The sequence below is a fragment of the Protopterus annectens genome, chromosome 3.part1, assembly GCF_019279795.1.
Source record: "Protopterus annectens isolate FY-2018-M chromosome 3.part1, PAN1.0, whole genome shotgun sequence".
Classification (NCBI taxonomy): domain Eukaryota; kingdom Metazoa; phylum Chordata; order Ceratodontiformes; family Protopteridae; genus Protopterus; species Protopterus annectens.
The window spans coordinates 11452245-11472332 of NC_056732.1; the positions used below are offsets into that span (position 1 = coordinate 11452245).

At 42.4% G+C, this 20088-nt stretch overlaps 1 protein-coding gene across 1 annotated transcript in view; it reads right to left on the reverse strand.

Moving 5' to 3' along the window:
• Nucleotides 1-20088, reverse strand: part of EPB41L3 (erythrocyte membrane protein band 4.1 like 3) — a gene marked incomplete in the record, with an annotated part of 1523429 nt that overhangs the window by 918654 nt on the left and 584687 nt on the right. Inside the window, 1 exon segment of the mRNA XM_044066506.1 lies at nucleotides 15146-15250. Within this exon segment, the coding sequence (XP_043922441.1) occupies nucleotides 15146-15250 (105 nt within the window).

The window sequence follows — 20088 nt, forward strand, 5'->3', positions numbered from 1 at the left end:
ACGCTTTGGGTATTAAGATGTCCTATTAGGAAGGTGTTATTGAGTTTGGGTATTGACACTAGGGGAGAAGGGAAAGTAGGTCCAGGGTTGGGGTGGATGTCCCCATCCTGAAGGGTAGGATTACTATGTTTGAATGTGAGCTTACATATTAGAAGGGAAAATGTTTTAGATTTGTTATCCATAGGCAAGACATAGTTGAGGTGTGTAAACTATTCCAGGTGCCAGAAAGTCTGCTCTTCAAATTTTCCCTTAGAACTAGCTGGTTTCTCAGTAGTAGCACTAAAATCTGAACCACTGTGACTAGCACTTGCTCTAGAACCTGCTGGAAAGCACTAGGAAGCCTGAAACTGATACAAGCACTCAGCTCTCCTTGTCAATAAGGAAAAATTAATCATAAGCACTAAACAGTCTATAATTGCAAAGTACCTTGCAGAGGTAAGGGAAAACAGCTCTTAAACTTTACAAAAAAGCACCTAAACAGGCATGTCCAAGTGTCAGCTTCCGGTGATTTCTCCTGTCCACTTGGTGAATCTGGGCATAATGGGGCAATGCGGCAACTGCCTCATGTACACAGACAATCCTCCCCACCTACCACCCAACACTACAACCTGCGAGAGATGCACTTACCTAGCCAAACTGGAAGCAAAGCTCTCTCTGGCCAAGATTGTGCTAGACAGTCAAGAGGAAAAGGTTAACACCTGCATTACACCTCAAGAAACTCATAGCCCTTCAAAACCCACACCATCAACACCCACACATAGCAACACTAAACTCACATATGCGGAGGCCCTTAACATTAACCTGCCCAAGCAACAAGGACCTCCGAAGCTGAATCGCAAACAAACACAAGTCACGACCAAAGTGACACATAGCTCACAACACCAGTGCGCCACCCAACAACAGCCCCTAAGGCAAGCCAATGCACCCAACACTTTAGTCATAGGTGACTCTATAGTCAGGCACACTGATGTCCCACTCACCAGGCCAAACAAGGAGAAAATTACAGTCAGCTGCCTGTCAGGTGCCAGGATCCGCCACATAATGCATGCACTCAAGTCACTCCACAACAAGTACAAATACGACTCTGTCATTGTCCATGCTGGAGTGAATGACTTGAGATGTACCTCCCTGGACTACATGAAAAGAGACATGGAAGAGCTCTTGGATCATGTGACCCAGGCAGGTATGACCCTAGCCCTGAGTAGCATCCTGCCTTTGCCCAGAATGATACCACAGTATGAGTACAAAATGATTGACTTCAACAACTGGCTAAGCTTCTGGTGTCATTCAAAGGGGATCTAGTATTTGTCTGCCTGGGAAGACATGATCAACAAACCACGATGCTTTGCCAGAGATGGTCTGCACCTGTCACCCCTGCGATTCAGGTTACTGGCTAAAGCTCTTTTCACCCCTATAGTGCCTTTTTCAGGCAAGGTTCAAAGGATAAAACCACCACTGTAACAGATACAATCGTGCAAAATCTGAAGGTAATGCTACTCAATGCTAGAAGTCTAAACCTCAAAATGCACTCTCTCGTGGCACTCCGAAAAATGGAGAACATCGATATCTGTGCAGTAACTGAGACCTGGTTGAAGGCTCCAGGGAGCACCCCTGCAATACCAGGCTACAATTCTTACCACACTTTTCGGCCACAAAACCAAGACCGAAATACTAAAGGTGGATGAATGTCCATATTCACCAAGGATATTTACACCTCCAGGTTAGTTGCCCAACACAATGCATCTGAAATTCTCCAGGTGCAGCTAACACTAGGTAAGACTGCAATCCAAACTGTAGCTTGCTACAGATCCCCCACCATACCCCAAGATTCTCACTACACCTTTCTAAACATATTGGAAAATATTAAGATACAACCAAACACCCTAATACTGGATGTTTTCAACTACCCTGCCATTAACTGGGAAAACTACTCGGGTGCCAACTCCTTTTCCCAACGGTTCTTGGAATTCATAAATTCCAACGCCCTGGATCAAATAATCCATTGTCCCACCAAGGGCTCTAATATCCTAGACCTGGCCATTATCAACATGGGAGATAGATGCTCCATACCAGTGGTCACCCCCCTCCATTTGTCAGGTCTGACCATAAGCAAATCACCCTTGACATCCACATCCCACCCCCAACCCCCAGTAAGGAAACCTCCTTAAAAAACTTCTCCAAAGCCAACTTCATGCTACTGAAGTCAGAAGTGACAAACTTCACGACAGCCACGCAGACGGGATCTGGAAGTTCGATTGCAGAATCCTACACTAAGGCACTGTATGAGCACATCCACTCGTGCATGAATCGTGCCATCCCAAATAGAACCAAGATGCTCTTCTCCAAAAAAAAGGAAGACAATCTGGTGGTCCCCTGCTATAAACAAACTATACAACAGAAGGAAGAAACTGTTGCAGAAAAGAGGAAAATCCCAGGATGCAAAAAACTCCCTCACCAGCCTCAGTAAGAAGCTGAGATCCCTCATAAAATCCTCAAAATCTAGTTACGAAAATAAAATTGCCAAAGATTCCAAAGACAACCACAAGGCATTCTATAGTTATGTCAAGAATCTAAATGGCAATGCTCAGATCTGCTCTGAGCTACAACAGAATGGCATTAAATATACTGATCCCAAGGATATTGCCAATATCCTGGCAGATCTATTTAGTGCCAACTTCACCCCCCTTTCACCCCCTAAAGGGCCCATCTCAATACCAAAAGATTGCCAAATTCCGGTAATCACGGCCACACAGGTAGAAACTGCACTCTCCAAAGCTAAGAATACAGCATCCATGGGACCAGATGACATCTCAGGCTGTGTACTACATGAACTACAAAATGAACTGGCACCTCACCTAAGTGTCATGTTTAATCATAGCCTCACCTCAGGCTTCGTGCCCACTGAGTGGCGCACAGCTACAGTTATCCCGCTCCAGAAGGGAGGATCCGCCTTGGATCCTGGGAACTACTGTCCCATCAGTCTGACAAGCCTGATCTGCAACGGCATGGAACGCATTCTCATGGAACTTATAAACAAAGACATTGGCAACCTTCAAACACTGGTCCCCACCCAGTTTGGGTTTGTGAAGGGCCGATCTTGTCTCCTGAATCTGATTGACTTCTTCGAATCAGTCTCCAGATCTGTGGACGAGGGTAAGGCAGTCCACACAGCCTATCTGGACCTTGCCAAGGCCTTCAACACCATCTCCCACTCTGGAATCATAGATAAACTTACTAAGCTGGGCATAAATCCCTATGTCACTCGATGGGTTGCCAACTGGCTTACTGACAGAACCCAAACTGTAAAAGTAGCTGACTTCAAATCCAGCTCCAGGCAAGTGACAAGTGGAGTACCTCAGGGTTCAGTCCTGGGACCGCTCTTATTTGGCATCTACTTCTCTGAAGTACAGGCCAACACTAAGGGACTCTGGCTAACAAAGTTCGCAGATGACTGCAAACTGGGAGCCATTAATGAATCCCCAAATTATGTGAATATTCTACAAAACGGCCTTACAGAAACAGATGCCTGGTGCCAGAGCTATGGGCTCAAGCTTAATGCCAAGAAATATATAGTTATCCCCTTTGGAAAAAAACATGTACCCATGAATTAACACATAGGTGGCAGGACACTAAACATCAAAATTGTGAAGAGAGACTTAGGGACACAGGTGGACAGTGGTCTCACTTTCGATAACCACATCGCCACAACAGTCAGGAAATCCTTCTATGTGACACACCTCATCACTAAGGGCTTTTCATCCCGAAAAAAGGAGGTCATTGTCCCACTGTACTCATCTCTCATTAGACCCATTATAGAGTATAATGCCCCATTTGGTATGTACCTCACAAGACATTTGCAACAGCTGGAAAGGCCGCAGAAATACCTTACAAAAAGAATCACAGGCCTAAAGCAGATGCCATATGCTGACCATCTAAAAAACTCCAGCTATACTCTGTGGCATATCGTCTACTCAGAGGGAATCCCTGCTTAACATACAAGGCTATGTCAAACCCTGAGCTGTTGGACATGCTCTATTTAAAGAAATCCCAATCCCTCAGAGCCACACGCTCCAGGGATCAAAACCTTGTCATCACAATGAATAAAACATGCTGGAGGGATAGGTTCCTGACTCAGAGACTCCCCAGACTCTGGAATAGACTGCCCATACATGTCAAGCAGAGCGCCTCACTGGCCCTCTTCAAAAGGAACCTTGATGATTGGATGGGAGATAGGAAATTCACCCCGGGGATCACGTCAGTCCCCTGCTAGACAGGGGTCCAGGGAAGTAAATATTGTGGGAAAAAATACCCAGGGAATTGTCATGGCTAGGCTTGCATAGGCCTTAGGGCCGATAGCCTTGTACCAACCTATGAACCTATTTGTGCAAGGAAAAACTTATCAAAAGCTACAGATAAACATGCCTGTTCCTTAATGAAACAAAACTAGGAAAAACATTATCTAGATGAAGAAACACTGGGCTGCCTGGAAAACAGAAGCGGCAGAAGAAAAGTGAAAAGTGAAAAGATAAAAAAGAAAAATCAAATTTATTTTATTTTATTTCGCATTTGTTACCCTGGATTGTCCAACTGGGAATGACGACGCCTTTTCAGCAGAGGCCTGGGGAGAAAACTCCATGTAGCAAATAACAACATGTAATAAAAAAGAAATGTGGACATGAGAAAGATTAAGCAATCAAAGGAAGCCAACAATGCAGCTTCTTACACTTTTATCTGAGGAGTCCCAACAGCATGAGGGCCATCTACACCCTCACAGTCTGTGCATGAGGCCATCTACACCCTCACAGTCCATGCATGAGGCCATCTACACCCTCACAGTCTGTGCATGAGGCCATCTACACCCTCTCAGTCTGTGCATGAGGCCATCTACACCCTCTCAGTCTGTGCATGAGGCCATCTACACCCTCACAGTCTGTGCATGAGGCCATCTACACCCTCACAGTCTGTGCATGAGGCCATCTGCACCCTCTCAGTTTGTGCATGAGGCCATCTACACCCTCACAGTCTGTGCATGAGGCCATCTACACCCTCACAGTCTGTGCATGAGGCCATCTACACCCTCACAGTCTGTGAATGAGGCCATCTACACCCTCTCAGTCTGTGCATGAGGCCATCTACACCCTCTCAGTCTGTGCATGAGGCCATCTACACCCTCACAGTCTGTGCATGAGGCCATGTACACCCTCACAGTCTGTGTGCATGAGGCCATCTACACCCTCACAGTCTGTGTGCATGAGGCCATCTACACCCTCACAGTCTGTGCATGAGGCCATCTACACCCTCACAGTCTGTGCATGAGGCCATCTACACCCTCACAGTCTGTGCATGAGGCCATCTACACCCTCACAGTCTGTGAATGAGGCCATCTACACCCTCACAGTCTGTGCATGAGGCCATCTACACCCTCACAGTCTGTGCATGAGGCCATCTACACCCTCACAGTCTGTGTGCATGAGGCCATCTACACCCTCACAGTCTGTGCATGAGACCATCTACACCCTCTCAGTCTGTGTACATGAGGCCATCTACACCCTCACAGTCTGTGCATGAGACCATCCTCACCCTCTCAGTCTGTGTACATGAGGCCATCTACACCCTCACAGTCTGTGTGCATGAGGCCATCTACACCCTCACAGTCTGTGCATGAGGCCATTTACACCCTCACAGTCTGTGCATGAGGCCATCTACACCCTCTCAGTCAGTGTACATGAGGCCATCTACACTCTCACAGTCTGTGCATGAGGACATCTACACCCTCACAGTCTGTGTGCATGAGGCCATCTACACCCTCTCAGTCTGTGTACATGAGGCCATCTACACCCTCTCAGTCTGTGTACATGAGGCCATCTACACCCTCACAGTCTGTACATGAGGCCATCTACACCCTCTCAGTCTGTGTACATGAGGCCATCTACACCCTCACAGTCTGTGCATGAGGCCATCTACACCCTCTCAGTCTGTGTACATGAAGGCCATCCACACCCTCTCAGTTGGTGTGCATGAAGGCCATCTACACCCTCTCAGTTTGTGCATGAGGCCATCTACACCCTCACAGTCTGTGTACATGAAGGCCACCTACACCCTCTCAGTTGGTGTGCATGAGGCCATCTACACCCTCATAGTCTGTGTACATGAGGGCCATCTACACCCTCTCAGTTTGTGCATGAGGCCATCTACACCCTCACAGTCTGTGTACATGAGGGCCATCTACACCCTCTCAGTTTGTGCATGAGGCCATCTACACCCTCGCACTCTGTATACATGAAGGCCATCTACACACTCTCAGTTGGTGTGCATGAAGGCCATCTACACTCTCTCAGCTGGTGTGCATGAAGGCCATCTACACCCTCTCAGTCTGTGCATGAGGGCCATCTACACCCTCTCAGTTGGTGTGAATGAGGATCATCTACACCAGCTTAGCTTGTGTGCATGAAGGCCATCTACACCCACTCAGTTTGTGTGCTTGAGGGCCATCTACACCCTCTCAGTTTGTGTGCTTGAGGGCCATCTACATCCTCTCAGTCTGTGCATATGGGTCATATACATTCTCTCTGTCTGTGTGCACGAGGGCCATCCACACCCTATCATTCTTTGTGCATGAGGGCCATCTACACCCACTCAGTCTGTGTGCCTAAGGGATGTCTACACCCTCTCAGTCTGGGTACGATGGTCATCTACACTCTGTCAGTCTAAGCATGAGGGCCATCTACACCCTCTCAGTCTGTGCATGAGGGCTCATCCATATACTCCAACAGGGGATACCTTTACCAGTTACTGCAGTCTTGTCCACATCCCTCCATCCCAGACCCCCACTGTCTGACAAGTTTCTGCTCTCTAGTGGGGCCATGTCAGTGGAGCCATGATATAATCCAGTGGAAACCCCGCCTGCAGGACAGGCATTGCCTATCCTACATTACCTGTGCCACTAAGCATACAAGCAAAACTCAGGTCACTTGGGCTGTAGGCAAGCCCATATCCCTTTACAGCAGCAGTACAGGTAATAAACTCTTAATAAGTATTACATTCAAAAGTCAACAAATGTAGCCTAAAAAAACTGAACAAACTCAAGTAAACAAACTTAAATCAGTTACACTGAAGCTGTGTGACAACATTAACTAAATGGCACACAGCGACGGTTATCCCACTCCAGAAAGGGGGAGCCACCACTGATCCTGGGAACTATCGACCTATTAGCCTGATGAGCCTGGTCTGCAAGGCCATGGAACGTATCATCATGGAACTCATAAACAAAGACATTGGTAACCTCCAAACTCTTTATCCCACCCAATTCTGGTTTGTGAAAGGCAGATCATCATGCCTCTTGAACCTGATCGACTTCTTTGAGGCAGTCACCAAAGCCGTAGATGAGGGTAAGGTGGTTCACACAGCCTATCTTGATCTCACCAAGGCTTTCAACACCATCCCACATTCTGGAATTATAGCTAAACTCACTACAATAGGTATAAATCCCAATGTCATAAGATGGATCGCCAACTGGCTCACTGACAGAACCCACACTGTAAAAGTTGCAGACTCCAAATCTGACCTCAAACCAGTGAAAAGTGGAGTACCACAGGGTTCAGTCCTGGGACCTCTCCTGTTTGGTATCTACTTCTCTGAAGTACAGGCTAACACAGAAGGCCTCTGGCTAACGAAGTTCGCAGATAACTGCAAACTAGGAATCATAGTCGAGTCCCCAAATGATGTGGAAATCCTACAGAAGGGCCTCACTGAGACAGCTGCCTGGTGTCAGAGCCATGGCCTCAAGCTCAATGCCAAAAAGTGTATTGTCATCCCCTTTGGTAAAAACTTGGTACCCATGAACTATTACATAGACGGCAGTCTACTTAACACCGAATGTGTGATAAGAGACCTTGGGACCCAGGTGGACAGTAGTCTGTCATTTGATAGTCACATCGCCACAGTAGTCAGGAAGTCCTTCTACGTGGCACACCTCATCATAAAATCATCCAGGAAAAAAGTGGTCATTGTTCCCCTCTAGTTGACACTCATTAGACCCATTATAGAGTACAACGCCCCTTTTGGAATGTACCTCACAAGACATGTGCAGCAGATGGAAAGGCCACAGAAGTACCTCATAAAGAGGATTACTGGCCTCAAACAGATGCCCTACACTGACCGTCTCAAAAAACTCCAGCTTTACTCCGTAGCATATTGCCTACTCCAAGGTGATCTCTGCCTAACATATAAAGCTATGTCAAACCCAGAGCTGTTGGACATGCTACACCTAAAGAAATCCCAATTCCTCTGAACTACACGGTCTAGGGACCTAAACCTTGTCACCACAATAAACAGGACATGCTGGAGGGATAGATTCCTGTCCCAGAGACTTCCCATACTCTGGAACAAACTACCCATCTATGTCAAGCAAAGTTCTTCATTAGCACTCTTCAAGAAAAATCTTGATGAGTGGATGGGAAATAGGAAATACACCCTGTGGATAACTTTTGTGTCTCTGCTCGACAGTGGCAAAGGAAAATAACTTTCTTGGGTGGTGTATGCCAGGGAACCTTGTTTGCAAGGCTTATGTAGGCTCTCAGGCCGATAGCCTAGTACCTACCTATGAACCTATGAACAGACCAAAAATATAAGGCAAAAATCTGGACATTCTGTGAAAATCTGGACAGTTGAGAGGTATGACCCACCACTACTCTTGACGTCCACAGTAAGTTCTCCAAAAACTCCCTTATATGGCCAATTAGCTCTGTCTCACTTTCCATCATACCCTATTCTACCCAATCATGTTGCTATCCCTCTTGATTAAAGCAAATTGTATAGCATGTGACAATGCCAATCGCAAATGATACATCACCCACTACTTCTCCATTTTGTTACTAGGAGCAAAAAACAGTAATTTCACTATCTCTCCCTGTCTGTACAATATTGACCACATCTTTATTTAGATTACAAATTAGTTGTGCACCAGAAAGGAAAACTTACTCTCTTAGCAACAAAATTAGATACCAAATCAATATTAGACTCGTCTAAAATCTCACAATGTGGCGATATCCATCCTAAGCCATGTCCTCTTACCCTACCCAGCACTACAGATGCTACAAAATTAGGGTTCCTATTAAATGATCGAAGACACATTCTTTCAAATACGTCTTGATCGAACTTGAAAGCATGAAAAGGCAAAATAACGAAACGGCATATAAGCAAATTCTTTCCCTGGGAAAGAAATCGCTTGGCCACTTCCATTACTTTGCCATTTTCGTCACTGTAGTGTGATCTCGGAGTTGGTATATTTAAGTAGGGGGGTGTATCGGGGGGTGTAGGAGGTGAAGCCCCTCACTTTATGTAATGTTTTATCACATTTTTTTTTTTGTGGAACAGCGATTTATTTTCCCTTGGAAAAAAAATCACTGTTCTAAGCGCTCGAGATTGTAAGCCTTCACTTACATGGGTTCGATAAATCATCACTCAGTTTTTTAAGTGTTTGATGATTTAACATAGATCCCAAAATTAACCTCAATGTCCCACTCATCAGAAAATACTATTAGGCAAACAAAATCCTATCTCTACCCACTCACATATGCCAAACTTACAGCATTACTTTACTCATCACTTGCTTGTCTCAATCTCATTATAGCACCCACAAAACCAACTCTATAGCACCCACAAAACCTATTATATAATACCTTCAGACGCCATAGTAAACTCTCATTATTATCCCCCCATATCTAAAGATCCACCAAAAAACTTCAACCTCATTAATTTAAACCTACATTGCATATGCAGTAAAGCCTTTGAACTATATGCATGGATTTCTGTGCACACCCCAGACATCGTAAAAATAATTGAAACCTGGTTTAAACCCAATGTCAAAGATATGGAAGTCCTTCCCCTTCATTATAATATTATATAAATAGAGCCAATTGAACCAAAAACAAAACAGGTGGAATAGCTCTACTCTATCGCAACACCTACTCCATTACACAATACTCAGAACCTGTCCCAAAATTCCATAATGAAGAAATACTCATCACCATCCTTAATTTGAGCAAGTGAAAAAGTGTATGCATTGCTGTAGTCTATATACCTCCAGGTAATAACATTCCCATAATGCTAGATATACTCTCCTGGGTACCTCATACTACTTGAAATGGAACCATCATACTAGGTGATGTCAACGTAGACTGGCAGAACCTGACCACTAACTGCCAATACTAGGTGACATCAATGTAGACTGGCAGAACCTGACCACTAACTGTCCATACTAGGTGACATCAACGTAGACTGGCAGAACATGAACACTAACTGTCCATACTAGGGGACATCAACATAGACTGGCAGAACCTGACCACTAACTGCCCATACTAGGTGACATCAACGTAGATTGACAGAACGTGAGCACTAACTGGCCACTCTAGGTGATGTCAACATAGACTGGCAGAACCTGAACACTAACTGCCATACTAGGTGACATCAACGTAGACTGGCAGAACCTAACCACTAACTGTCCATACTAGGTGACGTCAACGTAGACTGGCAGAACCTGACCACTAACTGTCCATACTAGGTGACGTCATCATAGACTGGCAGAACCTGAACATTAACTGTCCATACTAGGTGACATCAATGTAGACTGGCAGAACCTGACCAACTGCCCATACTAGGTGACATCAACGTAGATTGGCAGAACGTGACCAATAACTGGCCACACTAGGTGATGTCAACGTAGACTGGTAGAAACTGAACACTAACTGCCCATACTAGGTGACATCAACGTAGACTGGCAGAACCTGACCACTAACTGTCCATACTAGGTGACGTCAACGTAGACTGGCAGAACCTGACCACTAATGTTCCATACTAGGTGACGTCAACGTAGACTGGCAAAACCTGATCACTAACTGCCCATACCACGTGACATCAACGTAGACTGGCAGAACCTGACCACTAACTGCGCATACTAGGTGACATCAATGTAGACTGATAGAACCTGACCACTAACTGCCCATACTAGGTGACATCAATGTAGATTGGCATAACCTGACCACTAACTGCCCATACTAGGTGACGTCATCATAGACTGGCAGAACCTGACCACTAACTGTCCATACTAGGTGACATCAATGTAGACTGGCAGAACCTGACCACTAACTGTCCATACTAGGTGACATCAACGTAGACTGGCAGAATCTGAACACTACCTGCCCATACTAGGTGACATCAACGTAGACTGGCAGAACCTGACCACTAACTGCCCATACTAGGTGACATCAACGTAGACTGGCAGAACCTGACCACTAACTGCCCATACTAGGTGACGTCAATGTAGACTGGCAGAACCTGACCACTAACTGCTCATACTAGGTGACATCAACTTAGACTGGCAAAACCTGACCACTAACCACCCATACTAGATGACATCAATGTAGAAAAGCAGAACCTGACCACTAACTGCCCAAACTAGGTGACGTCAACGTAGACTGACAGAACCTGACCACTAACTGCCTAACTTGCTGTATAAACTTATTTGTGGTCACACAGCTTATTCACAGCCCCACGAGATACAACTAGTCATATAATGAAGCTTGCCATTTGCGACTGAATATTTTTTTCTGACCCTGGTAAATATATAACTACTGGTGTACTTCCTGAAGTGACCATTTCCCAACATATGTCCTTAGAACCCATCTGGCCAAGTCACATCAATAAAAAACTACATGTAGTCTGTTAAAATTCAAGCAACACACATTTATAGAGACTTTAAAAGCCATTAACTGCACTGTACTAAAACAATTGACTTTAACTCCTACCCTTATACACTTGTGCACCGTATTCCGATATTCCGAAACACTCCGAATAGCTTCTCTCCTCTTCTTAATGGAAGAATGAAAACTAATCACTCCCCTTGGCTTTCGGACTAAGGACCTTATGCAGAACACAAACAGACCACGGCCAGGAAAGAAATTAATACTGATAAAACCATGCTATACAAACCTTCAAACCAACCATAAACATAATCCAAAAATATTCAGTTCATTCCCTACTGAACCCTGGTTCAAAAAACAGCCCAGTCCATATCCAAAAGATACCCCACTGCAAACAGAAACAGATTTCAATACTTACTTCACTGAAAGCATTGCCTTCTTAACCAAAAACACACCTACCCCCACCAAACCTTTGCTTTAAATACCCATAAATTCCATAACACCTCCTAAAGCTCCTCCACATTCAGATCTAAGACAGTATAATGACACTAATTACCCATCCTTCACCCCAACTCCAGTAATCACTGATATAATAAAAAATACTACTTAAACTGAAACCATGCTTCATTTCCATTGACGATCTACTGCAGGAATACCTAATGCTAGCCATTGATGCTAAAGCCTGCTCCATCAGTATCCTAATCAACAGATCTGTGCAGGAAGAACATGTTCCCTCCATTTAGAAAACATCCCATATGAATGCCTTACATAAACTGGGAAAAATCAAGTAACGGATCAGATTTCTGGCCCATTGTAATACTGTCTCTGCTAAATGTATCCATAAACAACTTCACTAATATCACCTTCAAAGTCAGATCCTTGCTTCTACTTAGCATGGACTTCGACCCACATATACAGCAAAACTTCTGCCCTTCTATCCTTCATAGGCACTATACATAAAACAAGGGACTCAGGCAATCTTGTCTCCTCTTCATGCCTTGACCTCTCTAAAGCCTTCATCACAGTCTCTTCCTGTAAATTATTACTTCAACCACCCTCCCCCTCGGGGTATCACTCCCCCAATAACCGAGTCAATTGCTACTTCTTATCTAACAGACAATAATGTTTAAAATGAGAAGCTTTCTGTGTTTCCATATCTAGACAAGTTTTTTCAGCCATCCCCCAAGCTTCCATTCTTGCCCCTCCCTTTCCAATACTTTCCTCAATAACCTGCACGCTACCCCTTGCCAAGCCTCACTAATCCAGTATGCTGACAACGCTAAGCTCATATGTACATCTAATAACCTGTCACATCTGCAACACATAACACAGGAAGTGTTCTCCACTGACACGTAGCTCAACAACGCCAAACTTTTATTAAACCCTGATAAAAACAAACTGCTCTTACTGAGCTCAAAAACATATGGTCACAATATTACCTCATTTAAAATCTTTTCTCTTAATAACACAACAACTGAAGTTATCTCCCATACAAAATGAGTTGGTGTGATAATAGAAGGCAAACTCAAATTCAGCCTTCACATTTACAATAACATAAAATAAACATTAAAAACTAAGAATGCTTTACAGACAAAACCACTTCCTAAACACAGTTACAAGAGCTAATCCTGATGGTACTCTACTGCTACCCCTCCGCTTTATGCAGCCCCAGTTCTAACTAACTTACAAACTTCCCAAAAGACAAAAACTAAAATATGATATAACAAAACTGAGGAAATCACAACAAATACCTCCCATCTAAGACATCACTGCTTACCACTTAAAACTCTGAAGTGGCTTAAACTTTCTAATCACGTTACCTATCTCTATTCAAAAACTTCATAAAAGTACAGGGCATAGCCTACACTCCTGCTCCATAGCACTACCTTTGGCCATCCAAATAAATTTGCTTTCATGCATTTAAGGATACACTGAAAATGTCTTTTTTTAACTCATGGCTCTGCTGTAGCTCCAACCCAGGCTGGACTCTTCCTTCCATAAAATTCCCTTCCCCTACCACTCACACTCTTCTCCTCTCCATCTGTACTCTTTCATTCTTATCTGACATTTTTATAACGACCATTTTGTCATGTAGCCCCCCAGCTAGTTGGGTTTTACCAAATAATGTAAAACAAAACCAGACAGCCCCTCCCTAGCTATATATACTAACACCAGGATCACACTACAGTGGGGAAAAGGACATATACCTTTCACTTGCCTTAGAGTACTACTTGTCAGTGAAATGAGTTTTAGGTGAAATTAACTTCAGGTGATTTGGTCTCAGTGAAATGGGTGTCAGTGAAATGGTCTTTCAGTGAAGTGATACAAATCCCACTAGACACAATTTAAGGGGACAGTTAAGTTCAGATGACAGGAATATCGTCTTTATTCTTAATAATATGTCAGAGAAGGCTGCTAATGTTGAAAGCATCTTGCTGAACTACAGATAACATTATGAGCTTGAAAAAAAAGTGAAAATGTGTGATACGAAAGAAAGGTAAATGCCTGAGGCTAACTGCACTGAAACAGGCAAAATATGTTTACAAAACAGCAAAAACTTAATTCAAAACAAAAATGTGAAAGGCCAAGGACCCCAAGACTTTCAAAGCTTAGTATAGTTAATGTAAATCAGGAACAGGATGTCACCAGGGATTCATTAGTGTACTATTAAATATAGACTGGGGGCATGACTAATGCACAATTAGACACAAATGTATTTAGTATACAAAAGGATTACAATTATCTAGGTGGTACAAAAATCAAGAAATAGCTATAGAGGATTCAGTCACCAGAATCTAATCTATTAAAAAGTTAGGATGGGCTGTAACTGCCGAATATCTGTGCTGGAGCATCTTACCACATCTTGTTTGGGGAAGCATTTGTATCTTTGTACACAGACAGTAAGGGTACCTCTCACCTCACATCACACCACCTTACTTCATGGCATCGGTGACATCTGTAAAATCTCCAGTCCCTAGTACACATATGCTGCCACTACTCTTTGGAGTCTCCCAGTCAGGATGTGCTCAGCTTTTTTTAACTTTTTTTTTTTTATTTGTAATGCAGGTTTTCACCAAATGACTCAAAAAAAGTGTCCTCTGTGCAATCAGTGATGTGCTGGTCTAGATTCCTATTCAAAAGTACCTGTAAGCTTTTTAATAATCACAAAACAAATTCAGAGGACACACGTTGTTTGTAAAAGAAATGTTAAATAATCACTTAGCCAATTCAGGTGACTCATGTTTTATTTAAAAGGAATGTTAAAATGTTACTGTTCAGCATACAGATTTAAAAAGTTCAAAAATAACCATAATGTTCCTTATATAGCAATATAAAGGAGAGCATTATATCTAATAAATTGACTGCCTCTTCCTCTTCACATTATATCTAATAAATTGACTGCCTCTTCTTCTTCACTGATAGCATTAACTGTATAAAAGCGTTACCTTCTGATTTTCCGAATCACGGTAAGTAAGTCCAAAGTAGTCTTTTTCCAGAAGGTTTAAATGTTCACAGACTTTATCAAACAGCATCTGGCCCTTAGAGCGTTTCTGAAAAATAAAATATGTTTCACTCATTACTTTTCAAGGAAAAAGTGTGATCACATTATAATTAAACATCGGTAAGAAGCATAATGTTGAAGACAAAAAGACGCTAACCATTTTTCACATAAATTTATTAGGCCATTAAATGATCAATATATATCGGCTAACACTATTAGAAAAATGCTGAGTTCAGCACAATATGTTTTCTATCAAGATTCGGGTACCTAATGCAGGACTATACATCAAAATCAAACCACCATGACTGTATGAGCAAATTATTGTGCACCCGAGTAAGTAAATCGCATTAATTCTGCAAACTTCGTAATTCTGGGAAGCTACAGCAGTAGCATACAACTATAAAAGGCTCTGTGGAAAATTAATTCAGAATAACTGCCATATTCAGGACTGGCACGGTTGTATCTCTTTAATGAACAAAACAATAAAAGTGAAAAAAAAAAGACCAGCCTCAGTGATAGAAAAATCTGGTGGGACTGAATGCCAAGTCACACCTCATAATGACGGGTACACAGCTGCAACACTGAGATCACACGGAAAATTGAACATTAAGTTAATTTCAGTTCTCACTGAAGAAACTTTCTTCCCTGTAAACCAAATATGACCCAGCAAAAGACCAGATAATGTAACAGCCGTGGTGCAAAGGATGCTTCCAGACTGCCTTCCCATGCATTTGTACATTACCTCTAAATGTCTAGGTTCAAGAAGTCTGAATAAAACTATAAATAATGGTGGACAAAGGCCCTATATCAGGGACAATTTTAGTTATTATTGTAACTGACTTCCAAAGTCAATAGAGCAGATTTTGCATCAACATTCCCCGGTTCGATTTTTAGCAGGGTTGCCTTCTGTGCAGAGTCTGCATGTCCTCCCTGTATTCGTATGGGTTTCCTCTGTGTGCTCCGGTTTCCTCCCACATTCCAAAGACATGTAGAACGTGTACTGGACACTACTTACCTGACTTGAAATGTCAGAAAAGGCAACGTCGAATGCTCAGAATTGTAAGCCTGGTATTCACTGAAAGTCAAGACTCAGGGAATGTCGACTTTCAGCAAAACTATCTCATTTCTGGATGTCCGCTACAAATGTTTTGCAGGGAGGGCAAACCCCCCCCCCCTGCACCCCCCTCCCCCTGCTACTTGTACATACAAACTCCGAGATCGCACTACAATGAGGGAAAGGGTAACTTTCCTGATCCCCAATATAGTGTGATCTCCACTCAAAATGCTGAATTCATAACAGTGAATGCACACTAGCATTCGCTGTTGTGGGTTCAGCATTTTTTTCTTTCACTAATACGTACTTTTGAAAAGATACTTTTGCACATAAGTGCATCACACAAGTCAGCCATGACATTTTAAAGGTAAATATATATATATATATATTTTTATGTGTATAGGGGGAGAGAGAGAGAATCTTGAAATACACTTTTATTTGTGAACAGAAAATGGGGTAAGAGGAATGATCTTTAAGGCAAAAAAGGGAGAGATTCCCACAATTTGTGACCAAGGACTGAGAAAGCATGGTCTGTGCAATGAAGCCTAGTTTGGGGAGCTTTGGAGGAGAGGACATGAGCTCTTACGATGTCTAAGGTTGCATGTTGCTGCTTCTCTGAATAATCTGGATGTGAGAGGAGGGAAGGTGTTATTCTTGATATATTTAAAATAGCTGAGACAAGTAGAACATCAGCACGTTTTTTCACACGTAGCCAATTAGCTTTTTCAATAGTTTTACAGTGGTGGCCATTTCATGGGAGACTGTGATGCATCTGCACATGGCATTTGAAATGGGCTGAAGGGTGGATACATTTTAGAGGCTGCAGCAATTAATATTGTTATTAGTTAACTTCTAAACTGTGACAGATAAATGTGGCATTGGGAAGTAAGTGGTGAGTTCTCTGATTCTTTCTTCAATGATGTTGAAAGGGATACCTGCATAGGGTGAAAGCTTTACTGTGTACACTGTATAGTTTCAGGTGGACAATTACGTGTTATGCAAAGAAACCAAGGTAAGAACATGTTATACAAGCGTGTGCCTAATGTCACAGTTACGTACTTAAATGTTTTGGCAGGGGGCACCAGATAACAATTTTCCTAGTTTATGGTGTTCACTTTTGGAGGGATAATGAAGGTGGAGGCTGTCATGAAAGGATAAAAAAGTAAAGCCCCTGAAATTTACGGAAATGTATAACGTAAGATCATTCTCCCCGCTTTATATTATCTACTGTTTCGGGGATGTGCAGGATGGAAAACACGTACAAAACTGGATGTAGGACTGGTCCATAAGTTAGTTTCATTTGTACTAAGTGTATCTGCTGTGCCCTCCAAAGCACATATAGACACATAGACAGGACTTAAAGAGGTCCTAAAACAGACTCCAAAAATGACTATAGAAACTACCACCAGATGAGAGCCGTTAATTTTTCAGTCTCACAGGTTTGCTAAACTTCTGAAAATTTGAAATTACTTGTTTAATCTCTTTCTTGCAGGGTTTACTACCAACATAATTCAGCATTTTGGTAAATCTTGTTATCACTGCTTATTAGTTACTTACTATATTGACATAAGAGCTCAAGTAACAACAGCTAACACAGTCTAGTATGGATTGAAATATTATGCATTTACACATTTTAGAATTGAAAAGTTTACACTGTGCATGTTTTACTTGTAATTTTATTTATCACAAGCCATTACATGGTCTTCTTGACTTTGACGCCTGTCCCTTCTTACTACTGTTACTAACATGCCCTTGTTACATGTCTAATGGACATTCCTCATTCCTGGGGCTCTTTCTGAAGTCCACCCTTGAGATTCATGAACAATAACATGAAAATAACTGTTTACTGTGCACCACCAACGAGTCACTGCAACTATGCAACACTTACGTCAGTCACAAAACTAATACACCCTGCTATGCACAGTTATACACAGTGGCAAGGACATAAGGAATAGAGCTGTGTCACTGAAGCTGTCTGGCTACATTTACTTTACAGGGACTATAAAAAGCTATGACATTTAGCAATATACATTGAGAAATTACCGCATGCATCCCAAACAGTAATAGCAGCTTTACCACATGACTCTACCAGACTAAACTAAACCATCTAACAACTACCAGAGGAGTATTTTTTGCAGGGGAGTAAGTCCCTCTGCACACCCTTATATATGTACAGTAAATCTGACACTGCACTGACTGAAAACAATGCACTGTAATTTCCACGCTGTCATTGCAGTTTCACTCCACTGGTGGACACTTTAGACAATTGGAGGAAGCAATACTTGAGCATGAGAAGCCACAGAGAATAAAACCCGAGGAAAAGGCACACAGGGCAGAAAAGCCAAAAACTTGACGTACAATATACTGGATGGAGCTCTCTAACTTCCTTACTTCATCTCAGCTAGAAGTGACCCATGGCAATCTATATACAGCCCTGAGACTTGCCCAGCTCTGCAGTGTGACGTACAACATTATACTCACCACACAGCCTCACACCATGAAAACAACACTTGATTTGACCTGACAAACATACCAATCATCATGAAGACTTAATTTACACAGCCTGAGTTTAGAACAGTTTCATGAAAGAAATCATAAAACTTTCAATCATTTAAAAAAGGAAGTTACTTTTTTCCTTTAATCAAGTTGAATCTGTAACTGACGTGAAAGAAATATCTAACTATCCTCACTGCCTGACACACTAGCTCTACTTTGATTCTTCATTAACTAAATGTTTATACTCACAACTTATGAATATGTTTGCACTTGTGTAACTCCCCCAGTTCTAGTCTCTCTTTCTCCAGTTCTGACCAGTCTCTTCCAAGTGATGCCCTTCACCTCTGTACTTCACTCATCATCCCTTCTAGGCTCATTCTTTTACACCACCCGCTTGCGCTCTTGACTTTTCTACTCATTAATATGTATGATTTCTGTCTGAAAAAAAATGTAAATTAATCTGTCGGTCGATAATGTGTGTGCTTTCTATTTGAATAGGCTTGAAATGTGCTGTCTGTCTTGTAAATATTATTTTCTACAGTGATTGTTGTAAGATGGTTTCCTTACGACATCCACTGGAGTTTTATACTCAGTGAATCTTTGATCTATATTATATGAATTTACACGGTAGGACAATAATTTATGGTCAAGCATGTAACTGTAACGTGTCTATATGTATCTTAAATGTATCTGCAGTCCATATATGTATTCTGTAACATAACATTTATTATTTTCAGCTTAATAACCAGGAAGGTGGGATGGTATAAAGATCCTTTTTAGTCATCATCCTTGCACAGAAATATGAGTAATGTATAAATCAGCTAACATTACATAAAGCAAACATTGCATGTTACAATGTTTATATTCTGTACCATCATTTTTCATGTACTTAGTGATTTATGGTTTCTACTGGAGCTTTTCCATACCGGCTCCTGCTGGAAATAGGTTCTGCCCAATTGTACTCTCTGAGTTAACAAAAAACAAATAACATAAACAGATAAGACAGACAGGAACATTACAACAGTCTACAGATAACACAGACAGACAGAGGGACATTACAACAGTCTACATATAAGAAAGACAGAGGGACATTACAAGAGTCTACAGATAAGACAGACAGATAGAGGGACATTACAACGGTCTACAGATAAGACAGACAGAGGGACATTAGAACAGTCTACAGATAAGATAGACAGACAGAGGGATATTACAACAGTCTGCAGATAAGACAGACAGACAGAGGAACATTACAACAGTCTACAGATAAGACAGACAGACAGAGGAACATTACAACAGTCTACAGATAACACAGATAGAGGGACATTACAACAGTCTAC